Consider the following 17,375-nt stretch of genomic DNA (forward strand, 5'->3'; position numbering starts at 1 on the left):
CAAAGAGAAAAATAAGGTAGCAGGATAACAGATTCAAACCTAACTATATCAACAATCACATTAAATGTAAATGGCTTATGCATCTCAAGTAAAAAGTAGGTCAGACTGGATTAAAAAATAAGACCCACTATATGCTGCCTACAAGAAACACATCTTAAAGAGCCAAATACGTAAAAAGTAAAAGGATGATAAAAGGTTACACTATGATAACAGTAGCCAAAAATGCTGAAATTACTCTATTATTATAAACAAAGTAAATTTCAGAGCAAAGGATATTACCAAGGATAAAGAAGGTCATTTCATAATGATGAGAGTCAAATAATCAAGAAGAAATAAAAATTCCAAAGGCTTATGCACCTAATAACAGAGCTTCAAAATACATGAAGCAAAAACTGGGATACAAATGTAAGAAGGAATAAACAAACCCGTAATTATAGCTGCAGATTCAATACCCTTATTTAATTGATAAAGGCAAGCAGGCAGAAAAATCAGCAAATATATACTAAACTTGAACACAGGCAACTTGACCTGACTGACAGTCACAAAATATTCCACCCAACAACAGCAGAATACACATTCTTCTGAAGCATACACAGTATATTTACCAAGACAGACTATATTTGGGGCCACAAAACAAATCTCAATAAATTCAAAAGGATTCATATTGTACAACATGGTGACTATAGTTAGTAACAATGTATTACAGACTTAAAAATTGCCAAGGGAGTAATTTTAAGTGTTCTCAACACACACATAAAATAATACATATATGAGGTCATAGATATGTTAATTAGCTTGATGTAGCCATCCCACAATGTACACATGTATCAAAACATCATGTTGTACACTATAAATGTATGCAATTTTATTGGACCATAAATAAACACAATCAATTGAAAAAAATGTCAAAGGATTCAAACCACACAAAATACAGTATCTGATCATAAAACGAAAACCAGTAACAGACAGATCCTAGGAAAATCCCCAAGTGTTTTGAAATTTTATTAACGCATTACTAAATTATCCATGGGTAAAAGAAAAAAAAATCAAAAGGAAAATTAAAAGTAATATATGGCAAAGTATGTGTAATGCCACTAAAATAATACTTAGGGGAAAATTTGTAGCATTGAATGCCTATATTAGAAAAGGAGAAAGGTTTCAAATCAATGATCACAGCTTTTACCTTAAGAAACTAAAAAATAAGAGCACATTTAAAATGGAAAAAATAAATAATAATCAAATCAAAAATCAATGAAATAGAAAAATAACAGATATTGATGAATAGAAAGCTGGTTCTTTGAAAAGATCCATAAAATTGCTAAGCTACAAGCCAGACTGATCAAGAAAACAGGAAAAAACATAAATTATGAATAACAGAAATGAAAGAGTAAATATAATTTCAAATCCTACAAATATGATAGTAAAAGGGAAATAAAAGATTATGCACAACTTTTTGATGATAAATTTGACACAAATGATCAAAGTTCACCCAAGCAGACATTTTTAAAAACAAGCAGAATAGCCCTATATCTAGAGTACTTTTAAATCTGTAGTTAAAAACCTTCCCATAAAGAAAACTCCTGGGCTTTCACTAGTGAATTAGATCAACCAAATATGGAAGAATGAACAATCTACACACACCCTTCCAGAAAATACAGGGAAAGGGGCTACCTCCGAATTCATTCTGTGAGGCCAGCATTATCCTAACAGCAAAACTGGACAAAGGCATTAATAGAATTGAAAACTGAAGACCAAACTTCCTCATGAACACCCTTAACAAAATTTTAGCAAATTGTACCTAACAAACTATAAAATTGGTAATTCAAAATGTGGTCTATATTGCAAGGTTGTTTTAAAACTCAAAAGTCAATATACTTTGTCTTATTAAGAAAAGACAAAAATCAAATAATCATTTCAATAGATGCAGAAAAAACATCTGAATAAAGTCTAACATCTATTCATAATTTTTTAAATCTCAACAAACTAAGAATAGAATGGAACTTTTTCAACCTGATAAAGAACATTAAAGAAGGCCTGGTGCGGTGGCTCATGCCTGTAATTCCAGCACTTTGGGAGGCCAAGGCGGCAGGATCATGAGGTCAGGAGATGGAGACCATCCTGGCTAACACAGTAAAACCCCAAATCTACTAAAATTACAAAAAATTAGCCGAGCGGGGTGGGGGGGCGCCCGTAGTCCCAACTACTTGGGAGGCTGAGGCAGAAGAATGGTGTGAACCCGGGAGGCGGAGCTTGCAGTGAGCCGAGATGGCGCCACTGTACTCCAACCTGGGCAACACAGCCAGACTCCATCTCAAAAAAATAAAAATAAAATAAAATTAAAAAAAAGAACATCGAAGAAAAACTCACAGCTAACATCATACTCAGCAGTGAAAGACTCAATGCTTTATCCCTCAGATCAGGAATGAGGCAAGAATGTCTGCTCTACCTTTTTCAATTCAACGTCATTCTGGAAGTCCTAACATGTGTAATAAGGTGAGAAAAATAAAATAAAATGCATACTAATTGAAAAGAAGTAAAATTAACTTTATTCACAGGTGATACAATTTTTGGCACACACACAAAAGAAAGAAGGCTGAAAATCGGTACATAGCCATCCATCTTAAGAAGTCAAAAAAAAAGAGCCTAGCACATTGAATCCAAAAAAATGGAGGAAGATGTAAATAAAGAGCAGAATTTAAGGAAGTGGGGGAAAAGTATGCACTATAAAAGATAAAGTCAAATTGAGTTCATTAAAATGACTAATAAGATTGATAACCCTCTGGTAAGACTGATGAAGCAAAAAGAGAGAAGACATAAATTATTAAAATCAGGAATAAAAATAAGGACACACCACAGATGCCGGAAAGATTTATTATAATCTCAAATGTCAATATATTTGAAAATTTAGAACCAGAGAAACTCCTAAATATGTACTACTTAACAAAACTGACACCAAAGAAACAAAATCTGAAAAGTCAATCAATGAGATAAGTTGAACCCAGAATTAAAAACTGCCTACAAAGAAAACTCTAGATCTAAATCCAGCAAATTTAAATCTAGAGTTTGAATTTATGAAAGAAATGTTGCCAATCTTATACAAACTCTTCATGAAAATAGAAAAAAAAGAAAACATTCCACAACTCAAGTTTTTGTAACCTAAATAATCTGAAAGCTTCTAACAACATTAGAAAAAAAAAAGTTTTCTTAAATAAAAAAATAAATAAATCAAATACAATAATTTATAAGACAATAATATATCACAACAAAATTGGTTTTATTCTAGGATGCAATATTGTGTTTATGTTCTAAATTTGCCACATTAATAGAGGAAAATTAAAAGTTACACAATCATCTCAATCAATATAGAAAAGGTATGATAAAATCCAAATACACTGATGATAAACATTAGCAAAGAAGGAATAAAAGGTAACTAGTTTCTTAACATCTATAAAAGCACACAGGAAATATCATAATTATGAAAGGTTTAAAAGTTTTCCCTTTAAGACTGGGAATAGAAAAGGTTATCTCATATGATTACCCTGACATTCAAAGGAATCTCCAGATAAATTATTTTAATTAATAGGTGAATTGAGCAAGATTGCTTGATACAACATTAGTATACAAAAATCAACTGCATTCCATACTGGGGCACAGAAATGAAAAATAATTAAACATTACCAGTTAAGAAAATTTTTTAAATCTAATATCCAAATCCAATATTTAGATATATAAATGCTATATATCTAAAAAATATATAAAACCTGTACACATAAAACTATAGTTATGATAAAGAACACCTAAATAAATATAGAGACATATTAAGTTGATGTATATGAGTGAATCCCATAAAGATAATAATTATCTCCAAACTTATCTAAATTCAATATAACTGCAATTAAAATCACAACAGGTTTCTGTGGCAATTGAGAAACTGATTCTAAAATTTATATTGCAATTCAAATGGACAAAAATAGCCAAGACACTCTTTAAAAAGAATAAGGTGGTAAGATTTCATCTACTGAATATCAAGTCTCATTACAGAGCAACAGTAATTAAGACATAAGGCTAGACAAATCAATCAATGGAATCAAACAGCCCAGAAACATACTATCATCTACAAAGAAATTTTATTGGCCAGATGCAATGGCTCATGCCTGTAATTCCAGCACTTTGGGAGGCCAAAGTGGGTGAACTGCCTGAGCTCAGGAGTTCGAGACCAGCCTGGGCAGAAGGGCAAAACCCCATCTCTACTAAAAATAGAAAAAATTAGTCAGGCATGGTGATGTGCCTGGGGTCAGGGAAATGAGAAGGGTGACCGTGTGGGGTTGGAAATGATGGATGGGAATGGCATAGAAAGTGTGGGAGTTTATCTTCCATAATGAGAACCATCTGACAGTGCCTAATGCTGAAAATCAAGCAAACCATTTAAGGATGTTAAAGTAAGTCTCAAATAATCAGCTAAGACAGATAAAAGTACTTGTCCTGTGGAAGGGGACAACTACAGATGTAAAGTTGGGAGTCTACTATTTAACAAACCTTGTAAACTACTGTTTGACTCTTTCAAACTTAAAAAAAAAGTACAGGGGTAGGGGAGAAAAATGCCAGCAGGCCACCATTTATAAGCAGAACCTACATCAACCCATCTGTTGCTCACTTCTTTACTTTTCTCTATCACATTCTGTGAAGAGTCAGTATTAACTCTTTGCCTAAAGGAAAGTTCTCTAAGTAGACATAACTCCCCAACTCTCTTGATTAGCTCACTTGTCAGTCTTAATAGGAGTATAAAAGATATACATAGATACATCTAAGTATATTAATTATACTCAGGAATATGTAGGAATTATTAGTAAAGGAAGAGAAACTCAACCTTTCTTCTCTTCTATCTCCTAATGAAAAGCAAAGTATAGGTGAAAGTTAATTATATAATGACTTAAATAAAAAGAAAAGATAAAAAGAATAGTTTAACAAGGATTTCCGCTTGTGAATCACAACACATGAACTATGGGAAAATGGCAGGAGATGAGCTATAGTATGGAACTATGAACTTAAGCATTTCTAAATGTAGTTTAAAATACATATAACTTTTAAACTCAAGATACACACAATTAAAACACTACTGTTGTCAAGTTAAGGTGCCCCTAATATATAAAAATTAGGCCAAAGACAGTATAATAAAATTATTTGAAATATGTTCATTTATCACTTTCTAAATAAATCTGATTTATTCTTAACTGACATCTTAATTATCCATATTTACATCTGGAATATAACAACTTTTCTCTCTTTTAACAACCCAAGACAAACAAATATTATGATTATACATTAGCTCTGCCTCCTCAGTTTCTAGAGCTGAAATGTCATGTCAATTACTTAATAAGATTTAATTTTACCTTGTTTAATCTGTCCTTGCACAATATTACTGGAAGTTGGAGGGGAACCCCTTGCCTTAGAAAGGTCTGGGGTGCTTGGTCTAGGTGGCCTTAAAAAAGAAGAAAAAAAAATACAAGATATATTTTGACACCGTCATGTTTCCAGAACTATTTAAAATAAAAAATTTTCTACTTCTAAACAAATCACAAAACAAACATATATAGAACATTTTCAATTTACCATTCCAGAAAGATTATTTTGGTTTGGACCTATTAACGTTTTCCATTTCAAATGAGTAAATGATTAGCAAGTAAAAATCTGACATGTACAATTTGTGCTTTATATTAGTTTAAGAAATATTTTCTAACATTGTACTTAAACCTTTGTTCTTTAATATGCAGATGTGAGATTTCAGCCTACTCCACAGCATTAGTCCAAGTGAATTCACAGAAAGATAGATTAAAAGCATTCAGCCCAAAAACTTGAAAACAGTCTTTAGGCATTAAGAAATCTTGGACTGTAGAGGCATACTGTCTCAGTTGTGAATTCTGACACTACCACTTACTGGCTATGTTACTTTGGGCATATTACATCATCTCTCTGTGTCTCAGTTTTGTTATCTGTAATAAAGGGATAATAAAAGTACATACCTTATAGGGTTAAGGGCACTAACAAGTTAGTTTTTGTAAAGTACTTACAACACAGACCGACACAAAGTAAGTGCTATATAAGTATTTGTTAGAATTGTTTTTAATTCTTCATATGGTAAATGCTCAATAGAGTATAATAAAAAGTTGCCTCCATAAAAAGACAAACTGAGTCTAAGTATTCTAGAAATATTAAAATAGTATTCTGCATTTTAAAAAGTTTTTTCTTTCTCTATTGAAAAATTCTGACTATACTTCTCACAAAATTCTGAAGCCAAATCTCTGAACACATGCCAATCATTACATATAAGTTACAATGAGAAGAAGCATTTAACCAAATACACAATTTTTATTTTTATTTTTTCTTTTTGGAGACAGAGTCTTACTCTGTTGCTTAGGCTGGAGCACAGTGGCACAATCATGGCTCACTGCAGCCATGAACTTCCAGGCTCAAGCAACCCGCCCACCTCAGCCCCCCAAGTAGCTGGGACTACATACATGTAACCACCATGCCCAGCTAATTTTTTTTATTTTTATTTTTGTAGAGGCAGGGTCTCACTATGTTGCTCAGGCTGGTCTCAAACTACTGGCTTCAAGTGATCCTCCTGCCTCAGCCTCCCAAAGTGCTGGGATTACAAGTGTGAGACACCATGCCCAGCCTCAGATATATATTTTGAATTGAATATTAGGGCAAACTTCAAGTACATATACAATTTCATAATTATATTTACAAGAGCTAGTCTATATGACTACCTCTCTCATTCCAAATTTTAAAAAAATAACATCTAAGTATGCCAACGTATACATAAAATAGTATAATTTTATTATGTTTTAACTGGGCATTTTGAAACTGGTGTTTTAAAACGTAAAAAGGAAAAAACTGAGATGACACTAATACAATAAAATTGTGTAGAGCCAAAAAAGAGTAATCAACAATGAAAAAATAAAACAGGTTTCTTTTTTTGAAACTTAGTAAAATCAAACTATCATGGTCACACCTGGTAGGACCCTTCTTCATATGATCACCAATAAAAGTTGCATTGGTCATACTCATTAAAGTATTTGCCAAAGAAATGATAGACAGGAGATGCTGTGTGGTGACAGCACGGGACACTCCATAAGTTCCCTTTCCTACTCCCTCAGTCGCTGGTAGCTTCCTTCCCACTTCTGATTTCCCGTGTGACAGTTTACAAGCAGGCTGATTATAACCCGGCAGCATCAGTGACATGTGGCCTCCTCTCGACAAGAGACCAAACGATACTGTGCAGTGGGGTTTCAGCATTCCAAGGCGATCCAGGCAAACTTCATCCAGTACTTCATTCAAACCCCAGGCGTGAAGGCAGGACATAAACAGCTTTGCAGTGTCCATAGTTAAATTATATTCTAATAGGGTCAATGGCTTTGATTTGCTGGACCGATATTCAGGATCACTTTCTTCCCTTCTCTGCCTCATTATCTCCTCATCCTCCTCTTCATCATCAAGGAGGTGTTCCTTGATGTTCTCTTTGATTGTTTCTTTCACTTGTTGGAAGAGAACTGCTGCCCGTTTTCCAGTTAAAAAAGAGCCCCCTTTGTCTGAACTGCCAGATGCTTTTTGCAAATTCTCTGGGGAAATAAGCGCAGTATTCGGCCTAGAGGCTTCTTCAGTCAGGAGTTGAATAATCAACGCTTCCACATCAAAGAATAGCACATGTATGTCCGGGTCTGTTAGGTTTGTCTTTATTGCTTGAACCATCAGGGAGTTATGAGAATATTTAGGTAAATTTCCCTGTAATAAATATTTTTAAAAGATAGTTATAATTAAAAGTGCTTAATTTCATACATTAATTAATAAGTAATAAATAATCAGAGGAATTAACATGCTTATTAAGTTGTCCTTCTAGGAACCCGTATCATGAAAAGTAACATACTAACTTTGCCAATCAGCAGCATGTAACATATCAGCTTACACAATTAGAAGAACTTCATGCTGAAACAATCACAAAATTGCCAATTAGTTTAAAAACCAAGAAAATAACAGTTTATTATTGAAGCAGGGAGTCTCTTTACTCATAGTACAGATTAAAATTTGTTTCAATAATCTAGGAGCAAATCCTGTTTCTGAGAACAAACTACTGTTCCACCTGATGGAATAATCCGTTTTTCGTGGCTCCTGATTCTTTAAGTTGCTACAACCATCATATCCCTCCTTTTTCCATTTTACCTTCAATCTCCCTATTCAAAGATTCCATTTCCTGAATAAAGAACATATTAGAGTTTACTTAGAGCCTTTAAAAAATGCTATCTTTTGACCATGCTCCCTTTTCTATTTCTCTCCTCTTCTAGCCAAATTTAAGTCCCTTTTAGCAAAATTTACTGAAAGTAGTAGACTAATCCAATGAAAATTCTTCAGTCCCTCTCTTCCTTAATGTCTTTGCAGTATATGACACTGTTATTTTTTGCTGAGACAGAAAGAAAAAGAGACAGAGACAGAGAAAGAACTAAAAGAAAGAATAAATAGCCGCCTCCCCAGCATCCTGGAGCGTAACAAAGACTTAACTGGAGAGTACTTCCTGGTAAGTCTTCTACCTCTGTCAATCTCCCCTCTCAGGCAGCTGCCCTGATAACTCATTCTTCCTCCCACATGGGAACTATCACCTATATGTAGATGGCTTTCTAATTTCCCATCACCAGCAAGACCAGTCTCCTAAAGGAGTTTCAATCCTTTATCCCCAATGGTTTGTACTGGGAGATCCCACAGTACCTACCTCGCTTTTTAACGTTCTCATCGCCACCCCTCACTAAACCTGCTGGGCCTCCTGATTCATCAGTTGGAAATCATTCCGTTTTCTTCCTATCCCACTGTCACGACAGAAATTCAGACCCTTATCTTTGCTCCTCAAGACAGGTTTCACTGTCCCTGGTCTCTTACTCCAACACATGTGACCTCTAAAGAGCCACAGACTTCTTTCTGAGGCAAAAATCTAATCATGTCACTCTACCAAAAAATTTCCATTATCATGAATTATTAAGAAAAATAGACAATACAAAAATTCTTAAAAACTAAACAAAACATAAGTGAATATCTATCTGATCTTGAGATGACAGTGGACTTTCTAAACATACTTAAAAGTTCACTATGATAAAAAACATGTTAAATGACAACTAAAAAATAGGAATAAAATGTTCCAGAAATAGGACTAATGAAGAGTTGTAATAAATACAAACATTTCTTAAAAGCAGTAAGAATACTATTGCCAAAAGAAAAAAAAAGAAAAAAGAAAAAAACTATGAAGAGCAAAGACAGTAAAAGAAACATAAAAGGTGAATATAGGGAAAACCTGCTCAAATTGGTCTTCAAGGAAATGACAGTTAAAATAACCACAAGATAAGTGTTTTATCTTATTAACTTATTAGCAAACAGTAGACAGTAAAGACAGTATAGAGAAAGTCAAACTCATACACTGCAGGCGTGAATTTAAATAGTTTTAAAAGAGTAATTTGGCAAAATACCTCATGAGCCTTTCTGATTGATATTGTTTGATCCAATACATTTATTTCCAGGATCCTATCTTAAATAGTCAGAAATACAGATAAGGATTTATGTTCAAAGATGTTCAGTGAAACCGTAGCCAATATTTTAAATTGGAAACCACCTAAATATCTACAATAAGAAAACCAGTAAATAATTTATGCATAGCCATATAATAAATATTGCAGTATTTATAAATCACATTTTGTGTGCACATCTAACCATGTAGAAAAATACCCATGTTCCAATTTTAAATGAAACTATACACACATCCACATGTACACACACACACACACACACACATACACACACACCAGTTATGGTTCCAATTTCATGTATTTAATGCTTAAGTATATATATACACACACACACATATATATAAGCGTGGCAAGAAAGACTGCTTATATGGGTGTGTGTGTGTGTGTGTGTGTGTATACATGTGTATATACATATAAGCAGTCTTTCTTGCCACGCTTATATATATGTGTGTGTGTGTATATATATACTTAAGCATTAAATACATGAAATTGGAACCATAACTGGTGTGTGTGTATGTGTGTGTGTGTGTGTGTGTGTGTACATGTGGATGTGTGTATAGTTTCATCTCACTTAAAATCTGTATATATGTATATACATCTGTATATATAGATACACGTATCTATATATATACACACACAGAGCACAAAACATTCTCCAAGATATACTGCTGCTTACCCTTCCAATTTCATCTCTCACCACAATCCCTATAACTTCCGCCAAATCAAACCAGTTGCACTTTCCTGGACCAAAGTGTGTGTGTGTATATATATGTGTGTATATATATACACACACACACATATACATATATGTGACTGGAAAGAAATGTGTGAAAATATTAATAGTAATTACAATCTTGTGATGGAATCATAGAACATTTTGTTTGTATTTCTATATATTTCTTAGATTGTATATAATCATATAATCAATATACATTATTTTAATAATTAGAAAATAAAGCTCTAGAATAAAATGTGTACTCCTTTAGCACAATCTTCAAAGTCCATTACAGTTTGACACCAAATATACCTTCCGAGCTTTAACAAATAGGCCCTAGTACCAAAATTATGGCCCCTCACATATAAATCCTTTTACTTATTCCCCTTCCCAAAATGCTCTTCCTTCACTCCAATCTCTTCTCTTCCATCGAAGTCCTATTATTCCACAAGTATATGTATATCAAATCATCACACTGTACACCTGGGATATACACAATTGACAATTTGTCAATTGTCCCCCAGTAAATTGGCGGGGGGTGGGAGAAAGAGACTAATTCTGCTAAGGAGGTTATTGAATTCAACTCCCACAACATTTTATGTCTACTGTGTATCACATATTTGTATGTCTGTGCCACATTTATATAATTTGTTGTTCTAGATATTTACATTTTCCTATACAGGAACATTTCAAAATCAGGGACCAATCATGTCTTACTCATCTTGTATAGTCTAAAGCTATTACAGTACCTAACAGAATGAACAAAGACTATTACGAAAATTGTATAAAATTGGCTGGTCCAAATGCAGTGGTGTTTAGAATTAATTGGTCACAACCAGTTATAGATTTCTTTGTCCCTTCTCCACTCCCACTGCTTCACTTGACTAGCCTTAAAATTTTTTTAGGAAAATTATTTTAAATTGCCAATCAGCTCTTCTGTCATAAAATTACTACAAATCCCCTTAATTGGTCTCTCTTTTGTCTTAATTTCCTCCCATCTGACCATGTTTCTTTCTAGCTTAAGAGACTTCAACATTCTGTTGAACCCAAGGACAAAATCCAGACTTACCTGCAAAGCACAAAACATCCTCCAAGATATACTGCTGCTTACCCTTCCAAGTTCATCTCTCACCACAATCCCTATAACTTCCGCCAAATCAAACCACTTGTACTTTCCAAGACCAAGTAGTTTCAGACATTTGTATTTCTGCATATGCTTATGCCAGAATCATGCTCCCTCCTGAATCTCTCTTCTGACACTCAAGTCATACATACTTCTACTTATCCTGCAAGAAGTATTTCAAGTGGCTTCTCTTCTGAAAATTACTTACAAATTTTTCAAGCAGATCTATCACTATTTCCCGTGGGTAAACTTCTGCTCTAAATATTTCTATACTACAGTTAAGTATCCTAAAATACATAAATAATGTGATAAATTTACACTACACAATCATAAAGTTACAAATGCAGAAAACAATCAAGATTTTCCGAATCTCATTCTCGTATATTTAATTCATTCATTCTCCCAATTGCCTAACACCTATTATGTCTTGTGTTTGTGCAGGGTACTGAGGGTACCAAGATGAGTCAGAAATGGTTTTTCTAGTCATGGAACTCAAAACAGATGACATGTACATAAGTTATTATAATGTTGGATGAATGGTGCCATAAAGAGAGATGGCAAGGCACGAGAAGGGGACCCAATGGAGAAAGTACCAACTCCACCTCGGGTGACCAGGAAACCCTCACGGAAGATGTAATGAGCAATGAAGGAGCACTCCTGGCAGAACGATGGCCAGATGTGAAACAGGACAAAGGCAGAAGCATCACACAGTGGATACTGCTGAAACCACAAGTGTCCAAGATGAAGAATGCAAGGCATGGCTATATCCTGCAGGCTCGGGAGCCACTAAAGCAGTATTTTCCTCAGAATCATCAGGAGTGCTTGTTAAATACAGCTTCCTGGGCCTGATATCAGACCCGAACCAGTATCTTTAGGAATGCGTCAGAATCTAATGAGCACCCCAGATTACTTTATGCAGTAAAGTTTGAGAACTGTTGTCTAAAAGTTTTAATGAGGGGAGTAACATGATCAAACTTAATTGTATAAACATTTATCTACCAGCAATGTTGGCTAAAGGGAGCAAAATCAGCAATGAATGTGAAATGGAAGGCAACTGAAACCATCCAGATGAGGGAAGATAAAAGTATGCAATAGCACTGAGCATGTAGAAAACAGGACAGATTGAAGAACGTATACATAACCCTTTTATTTCTCAGAGCACTGTGCTTTATCTTTTCTTTTTCAGACACTGAATGGATAATGTCAGACACTATGCTTACTGCTTTTTACCTACCAACAGTAGTTTGAGTGAATACTACATAAAATTACATAAATATTTTATCTAAAATAATATTGATGTGGAAAATTATTATTAATAATGATAGCTATCACATACAAAGCTGTTGTTATGGCCTAGGCACCAGACTAGGTATTAGGGCTGGTTATGTCACGCAAAAGATAAAATATCATCATATATCAATATTAGGTAGACAGACCCGACGCTGGGTATGAAGGAATAGGTAGTAACAACATTAGGTAAAAGAGCCCACCACAGTGCTTTGGCAGATGCTGCCTCTCTGGGAAAGACCTGCAAAATTCTTTCAGGATAAAGATAAAGACCATTGCTACCAAAGAATATAAAATCAAACATGCTTGGTAAAGAAATTATTGAAGCAGCATGAGTGACTTGAAGAAAAAAGGACGCTAGAGTGGTAGCCTCAAGACAGCCCTTTAAGCTCTCACACCTGATATCAACCCCACATGCCTGCTTTCCGCACCCACAGATCTGCGAATGTTTCTGACCCTTCCTGGGAGGTGTGCCAGCAGACAGCCCACGTGCATGGACACCTGAAACATCATCTAGTGTCTGGGACAATGATATCTGGAAACAACTGTGTGTGATTCCTCTTATCAGAACTTCTTAGTGCACTGATTGTGTCATTGTAGCAAAAATTATACCTAACATCAATCCACAGAAAAAGAAAGAAGAAAGAAAGAAAGAAAGAGAGAGAGAGAGAGAGAGAAAGAAAGAAAGAAAGAAAGAAAGAAAAAAACAGGGACAAAAACAGCTGAGAAGATAACAGGAGGAGACAAAAGAAGAGAAAATGACTAACCTTGAAGTCCTATAGGTAAACTATAAAATTTCTGATATCACTAAGTCCTGCATAATTTGCAATACCTGACAATAGATTTAACTAACCCAACAAAGTCTTGTTACAACAAAATATAGGTATGCAGCAAAGTTGTGAGGATATTTTGGCTAAATCGTGGAGATGGCAGAATTAATCACCAACATGTCTGATATCGTAATATAGTACACTAAGTTTATCGATGGGAAATTAAAACATCTAACAAACTTATAAGTCTCTTGGCTTAATCATAAGATATTCATGTCTAGAGCACACTAATTCATTCAAATGAGCTTATTATACTCTCAACAATTTCAAACACAGGCTATTGGATCCAGAAAATTCTCTAGCAGGAAGCTTAGTATGCTTCCGCTGCTACCTTTATTAAGAACGTTTGAAATGTGTGCTCACAAACTCACCTTTACATTATCATGGAAGAAGATTAAATTCCGTTTAACAAATATTTGTGAAGTGCCTTTTATGCACAAGATGCTTGGGAGAAAATAAAGCCTCCGTTCTTAAGAAGAAAGCCAACAAGGAAAGCTAAATTATAAGGTACGTACAAATGAAAAGATCTCAAATTTGCTAGTAAAACTCAACGATAAATGCAAAATACATCCATCTACACACACTTACTTGGAAGGGTAGTAAGACAGACATATTTGACATTTTCAATGTAAGAACCAAGTCGATTGTAACTTTAAACACAGATCTAACCATTTCAGATTTTAAATAAGGAATCTGACTTAAAATATTACAGAAATAAAACCACAGAAAAAAATTATTGGATTGTTTCCTCATTGCTGAAAGTGAACCTGTGGCAATTATAGGTTAAGAGTAACAGGTAAAATTGTCTCTCAAGTGAAAACCCAAGGAAAACAACAGAACTATGATTCATGAGATTAATCTGTATTCAAGCATGGATATTTTTCAGCACATAATCACACAGACACACACACACATCCATACACACACACACACACACACACACACCCACACACCCATATGCAGTAGCCTCCAGCAACAAAAAAGCAATAACTTAGAATCTGCAGAGGAAAAAATGTTGATGAATCCTTGTTTATCATTATTATATATTTATAATGTTTATCATTAAATATTTTAATATATTCTAGGGTTAAATCATGTCTGGTGAAATACCTGAAAGCTGTGTTTTCTAAAACCAATATTATAATGATATTTTCAGTGTATTTCGGTTCATCCTATGACAAAGAGAAACGTAAAACAATGGCAATAATTGCACTCTTTCACCATTCACTTCAATGATCCTGACTTAAAGCTTACTTATTTCACAATCATTTTTTAATATTACAGTTTTCAAGAGGATTTTAAAATACCTTGTAAAATAATTTACTATTTATCTTGAATGAGCACTGAGTCCAACCTATAGTGATATCAAATGGTTCCTATAGCCAATTAAAAAGAGTTTATTTATACCAGCAAGCACTACAGACATAGGCTGATTTTCATGCTAAAGTATAAAGCAGAAGAGTTAATAATTAAAAAAAAAAATCAGAATCTCCTTTGAAAGCAAAGATTAAGGATACTAAGAACAAGGCTAGGAAATATCACACATCTAACACAAACACACACACACACTTCTATAGATATTAATACTCTGAATCTTGAAATGGAAAACAAAAAACACTTGACAAATCTTAGTACGCTGTTTTACAAAATCATGTAGCCATATTACATTGCATGTTCTAAATAATTTTAAATTTCCATGAAAAATGGTTTATTGCCTAATAATATTTTGGCAGGAAAAATAAATTAAATATTTAATAATTTTACTATTGATTTAGTATAGAATGTTTATTGAATAAAAGTTTTTAAAAGAATTTCTGAAATTCTGCTGCATGTTAAATGTAAAAAGGTCAGTGAATAAAAACAAATTGATGTCTTGACATAATTTTTAAATAGCTAAGGGAAAAACCTCATCATCCACTAAAAAATATGCACAATATGGTTTCAATATTAAATATTTTAAGTACTAGAAAAAAGGAAGAAAGGAAGGAAGGAGGAGAAAGGCAGAGAGTGAAAAGGGAGGCACAAAAATTAGAAAATGTCAAGAAACTGTGGAAGACTGAAATGGATATTTGGTGCCCTCTGCTGTTGTTTTGCTGTTACTTAACATTAGGAGTTAGGATAATACAAGTGAGTTTTCTTTTATCAGAGAATCCATTTATGTTGGAAATAGACAATATATACCACTATTCATCTTAAATATTTTATTTTAGACAGGATAAGTCTTCATGAGTAGGTGTGAATGACAATATAGTTATGGAGTTCATGTTATTTGACTTTTCATGTGTTTTCATTAACAAGTACGTTAATAAGCATAAACTAGAGATATTTAACTGACTGCAGTTTTAAGGTTTGATATTACACTATAATTTAATATGATATAAATAAAATATAAATCACTCAACTAAGTTGTAACCATTAAGTATAAACGTTTAGGTCATGCCTTTGATAAAGAAAATATCTTTCAAAGATATTTCTGTAGACCATGTCTCACTGGATAATGCCTGAATAATAATATCCAAATAGTGTTAATATATTAAGAGGTTAGAAGATCAATATATTAAGAGCTTCCACAACAGTAGCACAAGAGATTGATTTTTCAACTCTTCCCAAAGGGCCGAGTTACCAAAGTAACAAGACCAGGAGTGTTCCTCCACTGTACAGACCTTTACACCACTCAGTTAACTTCCCTAGCATCAATTCTTCTATCTTCCAAATAAAGAAAAGACTGCCTGCCTCAATGAGTTGTTGTAAACAGCGAACAGATAATGCAAGCAGTATTCCTTTCACTGGTAAGGGAGAGATAACAAAACCCTGCTCATTTTATCTCAAATGAATGTGTCAAAGATACATGTGAACATAGTTTATACGAACTGAAACAAAACAAAATGCAAAAATCCAAAGAGCTAGTATAACACACCCTTCTAGATACGCTGAAACCCTTAATACACTTGTAAATGAATGGAAACAAGGGTGAGGTTCTGGGAGGCTCCACTTGGTAAGAACAAGGATAAGACTAATAATGAGAAAATGAAAAGAAGAAAAAAAAAAACTGCCCTAATCGACCCTGGGGCACTGTGATGAACAAGCCCTAATTTGAAATGTTCATGCTCATGTAGATTCTAAGCTATTTTGAACTCTCTTCTCTCATCACTGTCCAACTTGGCCCACATCTCACTATTCTCTCCGCATGGTGGCCATGCCCACGTGCATCTGCACAGGCTGCTCCCTTTGCCTGGGATGTTCTTCCACCTAATGTCAAGCCTCTCTCTTCTGAAAAGCCTTCCCAACAACCTTTCAGGTCAGTTTGTCTCCTTGGGGTTCTCTCCCACTTGGTTCATACCTTAAGGAGTAAAAGGCTCAACACAATGAACTGCACACTTTTCTCCCACATCACAGCAGGAACTCCTCAATGCCAGGGCCCAGGGCCCACTGGGTGTGCGTCTAACTTATGTCCTCTCCAGCTGGTTCTAGCTTGGGGCCTAGCTTATAGTATGCACTCAATATATGCTGAATGAATGCATGAATCAATCAATCAATCAAGAGTATTAAGCTATGTATGTTGAACAACTATTGTGATGTTTTCAAACGTGTTATCCCATTTAACTTCATTACAACCCTATTATACCAATTTTAAAACTAAAACCAAGTTGAAGATAGGAGATAAGTCAGTCACCTAAGGTCACACAGCAAGTCAATGGTGACAATACAAGAGGAAGTCAGGTTCTTCCTCTATCTGCCTACCACTTCCTACATGTTTTGAATAATTCTAGCTATCAAGAGACTCTCAACATTAGAGAGAAAGGAGGTGGTGAGGGAAAGAGTGAATCCACTCCACATTAGTGAATCCTCAAATC

At 34.3% G+C, this 17,375-nt stretch overlaps 1 protein-coding gene across 7 annotated transcripts in view; it reads right to left on the reverse strand.

Annotated features, from left to right (window-relative positions):
- LOC105477091 (WD repeat domain 7) overlaps positions 1 to 17,375 on the reverse strand; it is a 388,969-nt gene that overhangs the window by 271,295 nt on the left and 100,299 nt on the right. For all 7 annotated transcript variants that reach the window (XM_071085283.1, XM_071085280.1, XM_071085278.1 and 4 more), the window contains exons 15-16: positions 7,016 to 7,785; positions 5,391 to 5,479 (exon numbers count right to left, since the gene is read on the reverse strand). In XM_071085283.1, the coding sequence (XP_070941384.1) occupies positions 5,391 to 5,479; positions 7,016 to 7,785 (859 nt within the window). The remainder of the gene's footprint in view (positions 1 to 5,390; positions 5,480 to 7,015; positions 7,786 to 17,375) is intronic.

The sequence above is a fragment of the Macaca nemestrina genome, chromosome 19 (genome assembly GCF_043159975.1).
Source record: "Macaca nemestrina isolate mMacNem1 chromosome 19, mMacNem.hap1, whole genome shotgun sequence".
In the NCBI taxonomy this organism is placed as follows: domain Eukaryota; kingdom Metazoa; phylum Chordata; class Mammalia; order Primates; family Cercopithecidae; genus Macaca; species Macaca nemestrina.